This window comes from Benincasa hispida, unplaced genomic scaffold (assembly GCF_027475165.1).
Source record: "Benincasa hispida cultivar pf3 unplaced genomic scaffold, pf3_genome.v1.1 HicScf978, whole genome shotgun sequence".
NCBI lineage: Eukaryota > Viridiplantae > Streptophyta > Magnoliopsida > Cucurbitales > Cucurbitaceae > Benincasa > Benincasa hispida.
Window position 1 is genome coordinate 1 of NW_028327128.1, and position 10,180 is coordinate 10,180.

The 10,180-nt window shown below is 34.9% G+C and overlaps 1 protein-coding gene and 1 pseudogene across 1 annotated transcript; one reads left to right on the forward strand and one right to left on the reverse strand.

The window, feature by feature from the left end:
* Window positions 1-112: 112 nt before the first annotated feature.
* Window positions 113-10,066, reverse strand: LOC150029724 (uncharacterized). Its single transcript, XM_090310417.1, has 3 exons — window positions 5,200-10,066; window positions 2,461-2,559; window positions 113-926 (listed from the first exon to the last, which is right to left on the reverse strand). Exons 1-3 carry the CDS (start codon window positions 5,319-5,321, stop codon window positions 848-850), a joined length of 300 nt encoding a protein of 99 aa, XP_090166543.1. The 5' UTR covers window positions 5,322-10,066; the 3' UTR covers window positions 113-847.
* LOC150029725 (uncharacterized) lies at window positions 9,448-10,161 on the forward strand (annotated as a pseudogene).
* Window positions 10,162-10,180: the final 19 nt, after the last annotated feature.

The window sequence follows — 10,180 nt, forward strand, 5'->3', positions numbered from 1 at the left end:
GGTAGCGCTGATCGGCAGGATTCTGACAAGGAAACAAATTAGAGAAAAGGTGTTGTGGGTGGGATTTCAGAAAGGGAAAAAAGCTAGAAATCCGGGAAAAAGAGAAGGCGGACAAGAGAGGGAGATATAATGAACGAGAAAACAAACGAAATTGACAAGTTCTTACAAAAATAATTATATTATATTAAGTAATGGTTACCTATTGATAGTCTTACTAGTATGGTTTTGAGTGATGTGTGGGCTACATCGTGGGTTGTCAGAATTTTTTTTAATAATATATATTCAATATACATATATAACGATCGGTCAATTTTACTCTTTTCTGAGCTCACTGACCAATCAATGGTAAATTTTGCATTGTGAAAAATTGACCACGACAAACCAAAGTTAGTTTGGTTGGCTTTTCTTGGTCAACTCGAGTTTTAACGAGGGAGGGATTCGGTGAGAGAGGGAGAGAAGAGGAGGCTTGAAGCATCTGCAGCAGTCGACGACAACAGTGATGGTCGGAGGCAACAAAGGTTTTGACAAGAGAGGTTGAAGGTTGCTAGGGTTTTAGCAAGAGAGGGTTTTAGCGATAGAGGATTTTTTTATCTTTTGCTGATTATTATTTGTAACAATGCCTTCTCAAGTAGGAGAAACAACAATACATAACATGTATTCTGGGCCGGAGCAATGAACCTATTCGAAGTTTACAACTAAAAAATGCCTCAAAGTATAAAAATTTGCTTCGTGTTCGAAAAAATTATTAAGCTAATACGAAAGAAAACGTGGAGAAATAATGAATACAATAAATATCCAATGATATGAAATAAATTAATTAATTAAAAGAAAATATCAAATCCTAATCCTAAAATATTAACAAGATTGACATGGGCATTGATACCTGATAAAAGAAAGACTCCTTCTCAGAGGCTTCAAAATCGAGCCTACATATTAAATATCTCAAAGTTAGTGATGATTAACCATCATGAGTTGGCCTAGTGGTAAAAAAGGAGACATAGTCTCAATAAATGGCTAAGAGGTCAAGGGTTCAATCCATGGTGGCCACCTATCTAGGAATTAATTTTCTACAAGTTCCCTCAACACCCAAATGTTCTAGGGTTAGGCGGGTTAGTGATGATTTCGATCATTTCACTAGAAAACTTGAACTTCTCAGAGAAAGTAATCAATTTGGCCAAGTTTCTGAACTAATTATAGTAGAATTATTACTCTTTTAAAATAAGATAGGAGCTTTTCTTTGATAAAAGGAGAACAAAAACAGAGAAAGACTATCTAAGAATGAGAATCATCATTTCCAATCGAAAAAAATGGCTAGTAGGTATCGATCATAACATTGACTTTTATTCAACAAAAAATTATGAATAAAAAGGCGAAGCGTACACAAAAAAGAGAAACAACAATGTTCCCACAAGTTTGAGGTAGATTGACTCTATTTTGGCCAATTTTGATTAGAGCCCAGCAATAGAATACGATCGACAAGATCATTCATAGGTCTAGTTGCAAAATGCAGAGTTTAAAGATTCTTTCTTTATTCTACCCAAAGAAAGCAAAACAAGGTCCTCACTAGCTGCAGCAACAAAAAAATTATTTTCCTTGATGAAAGGATGTCCTCAAGAAAAACAGAAAGCAAAATGAAAACATCACAAGGGAGGGACATCTGCCACCAAGAAGAGAATCGATGATGTGCAGGGGAAGCAAAGAAACAAAAGCAGAAGAGACGACCTTGGGATGCCATGTTGCTATAACCCTTTTTTTTTCTTTTTTTTTTTTTTATGGGAAAATCAAATTTCATTGAGAAAAATGAAAAAATACAGGGGCACAAAAAACAAGCCCTCAAAAGCAACCCTCTAAAGAAAGGCTTCCAACTAAGCATGATCCACCAGGAGATATAAGAATTCTCTGAACATTTTCTCGAGTGTTTATACTACTGTGAGAAAGAGGAAAACTTAACCATTTTGGAGAACTTGGCAGCTTCATCCTTGCAAGAGATGAAGGGTGGGACCATCCTTAAGTTTTCTGGTCTAGACTAGCACATTTCATGAATGGCCGACTGGTTTTTGAATTTTTTTTTTTTTTTTTTTTGGAAATGAAACAAAAAATTTCATTGATATAATGAGAAGAGACTAATGCACAAAATATTGACCTCCAAATGAAGACAACATAAGGGACAAAACCAACTGAAGAATAGCTGACTATTTGTTGCAAATATTGTTAGAACACCTTTTTAACTGAAGAGCTAAGATTTTATGAGCCAGTGCTATTATTGCTACTTGTTGAATTCTTTGGAAGTAATCATATGGATCTATTTGTATTATGATACAACTGTGCAACTCAACTAATATACTGTAGTTGTGCTTAGTCATATGGTTAATTGCATACCATTACATACAGCCTTACCCGTTTCTGTCTAAGAAATGTGAATCCAAATTTTGTAGGAAACAAAAAGATAAGAAAGCATACCAGCCCCTTTTCATTAATTGAGCAGCCACAGCAGAAACCTTTGCCTGAACATAGCGCTCTGGTGAGCTTGCATGTTGCATTACATAGCACAGACAGAAGCTGCATGTTGAATGCAACATATTTATCCATAAATCCTTGATTGAAAGAAAATAAATATTTCTATAAAAATAAGTTTAGAACTGCTTAACAAATAACAACACAAAAAACAAGTTCTTAATTGCTGCACAACTAATGCACAAAAATAAATAGTTGAATGGATTTTTTGGAACAAAACGTGAAGCCATTGTTATTTTAAAAAGTAAACAATAAAAACACCTGATACAATTCACACAACCCATACAAAGCTATTTAAAAAACTTCCCAATTATAATACAGAACAAAACAGAATGTCCCTCAAACTCCCTATCATAAGATACCTTTTTAAAAAAAGAAACTTTTCATAAAGTAAATGAAAAGATGTGAATGCTCAAAATACACCATGATAAAAACCAATGGAAAAACCACCGAAAGCTTTTGATAACGAACACTAATAAGAAGCTTTGAGATGTGTTTATTGAATCAAAACAACCAAAATGAAAAATAGAGGAATTCCGAAATAGTCTCTGATTTCTGTTCAACCAAAATTCTGATCGAAGAGCTTTTAGCAACATTAATCCAGAGAAGAGTCGCCAATGGAGCAAATTGAAAATCCAAAAGAAGTTGCAAAACATTGGCTTTCAAAGTATTGGAGAAAACCCAAAGTAAGTTGAAAATTCCGAGAAGCTTGATCCAACATGATACGATGAACATAGGAGCAAACAAAGAAAATATGATACCCACAAAGAACATTTAGCTTAGCACAAGCTAACGCTTCCTCCCAGACTCTCACCACCGTGTTAAAACACTTCTGATTCCTTTCCAGCCACATATTCCACAAATTAGTTTACGGTATTAATTCACAGCTTCCTTGCTTTCCATTTCAATGAATACCCACATAACAATTTTTCTTTTACAATATCTATTAGTATTCAAACCAGCTGCATGTTACAGGACAATTATCTTATCCAAGCACATTTAATTATCAAGAAAAACTCATAAAATCTTGATATCCTACATAGGTGGCCAGGTGTCGTCTGACACCAGGCCACCATAGGTTTAATCATAATTTCCTATAGTTTCTTTTACTTCTTTCACATGCCTTAGTGACACAAAGCCAATCCAGGGTGGTTGATTCCCAGATAACAATTATTTCACACTTTTTTTTTTTCGAGGGATAACTTCTCTTTCTGTTAATGGACAATACTATAATAAGATTTGTAACTATATATTTCATTTCTCAGTTACTCGTGCCTTTGCCGATACATTTCTATACACTTTCTATATCGTCTCCATGCAGAAAAAACATCTAAGAATTTCAACAATTGAAGACATGCAAGTCCAACAAAACATTGTAATGGCCTTTCTCAATTTCCTCCTCCTTCACGCCATGAAGAAGAAGGGTTTCGATTATTATATCTTCCCATTCTATACCATTAGTTCCCTTACGCTTTCTTTTCTTCTCAATATTTACATCACCTATTGGAGCATTGGAAGGAAGCATAATCCTCTGGATTCTCTTCTTAGCAGCAATTATTTTCTCCTTACTCCTTTTGTATGCATTGCAACTAGAAACAAACGATGGTGGGATACCCTGCGACCCTATATCAATCTCCAATAATTGCTGCAAGAGAAGCTTTTTGCTTAATTCTGATTTCCCCTCCCACCACTCTGTACTCGAGTAAAAACCAGCTTTTCTTCCCTGCTTTCTTCCATAGACCTCGTTAATCCCGCCGATGACTTGAGATGAGCCATTTCATCTAAGAATTTATGGTAGATCAAGGATAAACATTCATGAGAAATATTGAGCCTGTTCCCATTATCACAACTCGATTCATCACGCCAACTACTGCCTTGTAACTCAAAATACTGAGAATCATCTTCTAAATTGTTAACCTCACTCTCATACTCTAGCTCTTTTCTTAAACACTCACTCACTGCAGACTGCAAATCAACCCCCACATTCTCCAAATCCTTCCCCTTACCACTGGCATTTGACATTGATTTCAATTCCATATATTGAATCACAAAAGGAGCATTCACCAAACTCAAAAGGAGATTTCAATTCCATTATTTCACACTTTTGGTTAAATGATGAAAAACTCATGATAGCCCCATAAAATCTAGTAGATGGTTGATTCCACAAACTCCTATAAGGAAACCATATGAAACAAATCTTTGGCATCCACCAAACTTGACGAACATTGAGAATGATTTTAAGCCACACAAAGGACGTTAATCTTCAAATTGAAACTCTTCAAACAAAGACTAAATGAACATCTTACCCTTTTTGAGGGAGTTCATTCCCAAATCTTTGAAAACAAATTGAATCCAGAAGTCCAACATCTTCATACAATTTATGAACTAGAGATCGAACCAAGAAATGACCATTTCAAGAACTAATCAATTCCGAAACCAAACTCAGCTCACTCTGCTCCTCTTCCTTCAAATTTCTTCTGCCATACCCCAATATTTTGTTTCTAAATCCCACACCTCCTAACTGTTTTGCATTTATCTACCACCAAGTGCCCCAAACCATTGCCAAAATAGCACAAGTAAATTAACAATTCCTTTTGTCCTTCCAGTGCGCCTAGCAGTTTTAGAAACATATTGCAATGAAACACGAAAGCAAAAAGTACAGTATTCATAGAAGTAAAAAATGACCTAATTAAAGATCTCTTGACATCAGCAGTAAGAAAACTCCACTCTCTAATAGCAGCATCTCGAATTGCACCAGCAGCTTGAAATCGTGCATTAGCTACCTGAGAATTTTCTGGATAAGACATCAACAGCAAAAATCAGCACTAAAACCTGAGAGATCATCTTTTGCACCATAATAGGAAAGCAAAAGATTCATGAATCTATAGTTTTTTCATTGTGCTTTGAAGAACTTGAACAGACTCAGAAAAAACACAAAAAGAAATAGAGGGAGGGAGGCAGGAAGATCTATATAGAGCAAGCATACAAACATGGTCAAATCAAATATATTTTTTTTATGAAAGAACCATGAAGAATTGAACAAAATTATCCTTTAAAAAGGAAAATCTTTTTGTTGATTAAGAATAATATCTACAGCTACAATTGCTTAGAAAATTGGTTGCATCTCTAATACTCCATACGTGTACTTGATAAACCCTGTAGAGTTCATATCTAATAGTTCATTAATTAATCCTTCCAACTGGACGGCCCACCAGATATTAACAGATTGACAAAAAGCAAGATTTTATACAGAAGACTACTTCTTTCCCAACACATAAACACTATAGGACTGTTTATAAACATAAAATTTCTAGTGGAATCATTCTGATCGGAACTAAAAATTAATGGAAATATTAATAGTGTTAAGAAGGAAAACTACAAGTTCGCCAAATACTTTGAGAGACATGGATTTTCACATAAACTATGTCCAGAAAACTGTCTTCTTCACCCTCCTTGCTTGCGCTATTCAAAACAACTCTTCAATAACCTACTCCTTAACAAATGACAAATATGCCTTGGCAATCCTAAAAATATTTCTATTATTTATCTTACAAGATTCCTAACAAATCCATGATCATGAGAAACTCGAAATGCATCCAAATTAACATACAATAGCTTAATGGTCAAAATTGCGGCCTATCATTTACTAAGCTTACATGAAAACATGTCTTCAAGGTTGTGGCTCTCTAACAAATTTGAACAATTCTCTCCTTTGCAAAATTGTTCATAAGACATACATACTAGACTGAAATTGGGATAGGACTTTGATAATTACACAAAGCTTCAGTAAAATCACTTAGGGGTTGTTTGGGATGCAGAGTTGAGATAGGATGTATGAAGTTCATATATCTGTAGAGTTCATATATCTGGGGAGTTCATATGTCTGTGTTTGGGGTGCAGAGTTATTTGGTCTGAGTTCATATGTCTTTGTTTGGAGTGTAGAGTTCATATATCTGGGTATCTGATGCAGTTTTTTTAAACTTTTTTATTCAATAATATACTTCTATGATTACTATTTTTGTTTTGAAACTTTTTTATTCAATAATTCTACCTATATTTGTTTGAATAAAATATAGATTTCAATTTTTCTTTAATTTTTAAAATTTTTCTTTTTTCCTTTCTTTCTTTCTTTCTTTCTTTCTTACTTTCTTTCTTTTTGGGGTAATAAACAACAATTAACCCATTACATTTCTTGTAGAAATATGTTTAAATAAAATGAGAAACTAAAGCGAAATCAAAATTTTTTATTCTAGCTAATTTTTCTCCATGAATTTCATTATCTTCTTTTTTTTCTTCTTCTTCCGATTGTTGCTCTATATTTTTACTATGGCATGAATTTTTTTAATTAAATTACCCTATCATCATAACAGCCAATGGAATGTCACCACATTTCTTCAACAATTTCACTTTCATTTCCTCCAAATTTAGAGGGTCATTAAAGAACAAATTTCTATTTTTCACTAATTTTTGCTAGAAAATGTTCCAAGAAATTTTTTTTCATTTTATGATTTTTTTTTTTTGTTACATGTTACATATTTTTCAACTACATACATATTTTTTGTCTAAATATGCTTAACATCATTTGATATGTGAATTCAATTAAATAAAAATATCTTTTACAAATTTTTACATATGAATATTGCACTTAATGTAGACAAAATAATATTTTATATATAATCAACAACCCTACAACATACTTTAACAGTCATCAGTCTTATAGTAGTCGGAAGTGGTTGTCGAAGTTGATTATCGAAGATGATTTTTGATGGAGTTTGTAGTCGGAGGTGGTTGTCGGAGCCTGAAGTTGGTTGCATGAAGGTGTATTGGAGTTGGTTGTCGAAGTTTGTCATCAGAGGTGGTTTTCGAATCCCGGAGTTGGTCGAACGAAAGTGGTCATCAAAGCTGATCATCAAAGATGATTTTCGCTGAAGATTGTAGTCGAAGGTGACTATCAGAGCCCGAAGTTAGTTGCATGAAGGTGGTACTAGAGCTGGTTGTCGGAGTTTGTCGTCGAAGGTGGTTGTCAAAGCCCCAAGTTGGTCGTTGAAGTTGCTCGCTCAAAAGTGATGATCCAAGGTGATTTTTCATCGGAGTTTGTAGTTAAAGTTGGTCGTCGGAGTTTGGTGTTGGAGCCAATTGGTCGTCAGAGTAGGTAGCACAAAGGTGGTCGTCGGAGTTGGGTCACTGGAGGTGGTTGTCGAAGCTGGTCGCGCGAAAGTTATCGGAGCTTGGAGTTGGTCGCCGGAGCTGTCATCGCAGGTGGTTGTCGGAGCTTAAAGTTAGTTCTCGGAGTGTAACAGTGGCCGATGGGTAAAGCCACTAGAAACATGGGAAGAAGCAGTGTTTTAAAAGTCACGGCCAGGCGCACGCCTAGGCAAAAGGCACAACGCTGGCGCCTCGTCTCGGAAAGGCTTGGCACACGAGGGAAGGCGTGCACCTTCCAGCGCCTTCCACGAAGCGCCGAGGCGCGCTTAGGCACGCCTATGCCTTTTCTTTAATACTACCTAAATAACATTTTAAATATAATATATATATATTTATAATTTTTAAACCTAAATCTCCAACAAGTCATGTATGAATGACGACTACACTGCACAAAAAATCAAATCTTATTGGACGGTTGCTTCTTTTTCACAGTTCCATCTCCAACAATTCGGTAAGTCTTTTCATCTTCTTCTTCCTTTTTCTCTTCTTCTTTCTTCACCAAATCTTCTTCTTTTGATCCATTCACGATTTCTTAAAAAAAAAAAAAAAACAGAACTTCTCTTCTCTTTTCTTCTCCTTTTTCTTCTTCTTCTTCGTCTTTGATTCTTCATTCTCATTCACGGTGGTTTCTTCAAAAGAAAAAAAATCAGAACTTCTCTCCTCTTCTTCATTCACGATTTCGTCAAAAAAAAATAATAATAATCAGACTCTCTTCTTCTTCTTCTTCTCTTTCTTCTTCTTTTTCACGGTTTCTTCAAAAAATAATAATAATAATAATTCAGACTGTCTCTTCTTCTTCCTGCATTCACGGGCTCTTCAAAAAAAAATTCAGAACTGTCTCTTCCAAACTTTAGTTACTTTCTTCTTCTTCTTCAAATCAAAGTCTCCAAAAAACAGAGTGTGACGTGTCCAGTTCTGTTTTTTCTTCAAAAAAATAGAAAGTGTGGCATACGTGCCGGTGTCCAGCCCTGTTTTTCTTCAAAAAAAAAAAAAAAGGAAAAAGAAAGAAAGAAAGTCCTCTTTTTTTTTTGCTGCCAGCCACCATTACTTTGCTGCCACATTGGAATCTTTGTTTTGTCATAAAAAACAAAGAAAGGCTTCAAAACAGAGAAGAAAACTCTATGAAACAGTAGCCGTCATAAAAATTCTGGTCATCTTGGCTCCCAAATCCCAAATCCTAACTTTTTGTGATCAATTTCGTAAGGTAGTTACTGATCAAGTTAAGTTTCTAATAATTAGATAGGACGGTATAAGAAAGGATCCGGGCATGGAAATATGCAAAATTGCAAAATGATCAAGATGTTAATACATTAGTGTGTGGATTTTGTTCAAAAGTAACAAAAGGAGGAGTTTTTAGAATGAAACAACACCTTGTTGGTGGTTATAGAAATGCCACGACACGTATAAAATGTCTGGATCACATGAAGGAAGAGATAAAAGAGTATATTTGAATAATAGTCCAGACGAACTTATGAAAAAGGAGATTAAAGATCAAAGAAATTTGATTGTAGACATTGATGTGGAAAACTATGGTATTGAGGACGAGGACGAAGATGAAGTGTGCATGAGTAATTCGAATAAAAGAGTGGCACCAGCTTCAAAGAAGCCAAGACAAAAGGTCCAATGAATTCATATTTTACACCGAACCCGGAAAATGTGGTGCAAAATAGAAAGAATAACAAATGAAAGGGAAAACAGACTACGATGAATAAGGCATACAAAAAGGAAATGAGGAGGCACATCATTCAAAGAATTGCTCGATGGTTTTATGATGTGGGAATACCTCTCGATACAAAAAGGAATTTAGAAGCCACAATGAGTTGATGAAGAACCATAAGGTAGAGTGGGCCAAGGTTGAATGTACTATTATGGCTGATGGATGGACAGATAGAAGAAATAGGACATTAATTAACTTTTTAGTTAATAGTCCTAAAGGCACCATGTTTATTGAGTCTATCGATGCTTCATCTTATGTGAAGGATGGAAAGAGAATGTTTGAGTTGCTCGACAATTTTGTAGAATGGAGAAGTCAATGTCACACAAGTTGTTACAGATAATGCTTCAACAAATGTTATGGCAAGTAAGAATGCAATACTAACTCTTTCTTAAATTTGTTAGTCTTACCTTACATTTGTTCTTACACATTTAAAAAGCCTAAATATGTTCTTATTTTACTTTGTTAATACTTAATAAGGAGATTGTTAGAAGCAAAACAACCACAATTAATTTGGTCTCCATGTGCCGCATTGCTTGGATTTGATGTTGGAGGATATATACAAGATCCCACATATTCGTAAAACACTGAAAAGAGGCATGGAGGTTAGCAATTTCATTTACATTCGTCCTCAATTGTTAAACATGATGAGGTGGTTTACTAATCAAAAGGAGTTAGTTAGACCAGCTAAGACTCGCTTTGCGACAGCTTGCATAACATTATCAAGTTTACATCATCAGAAAAACA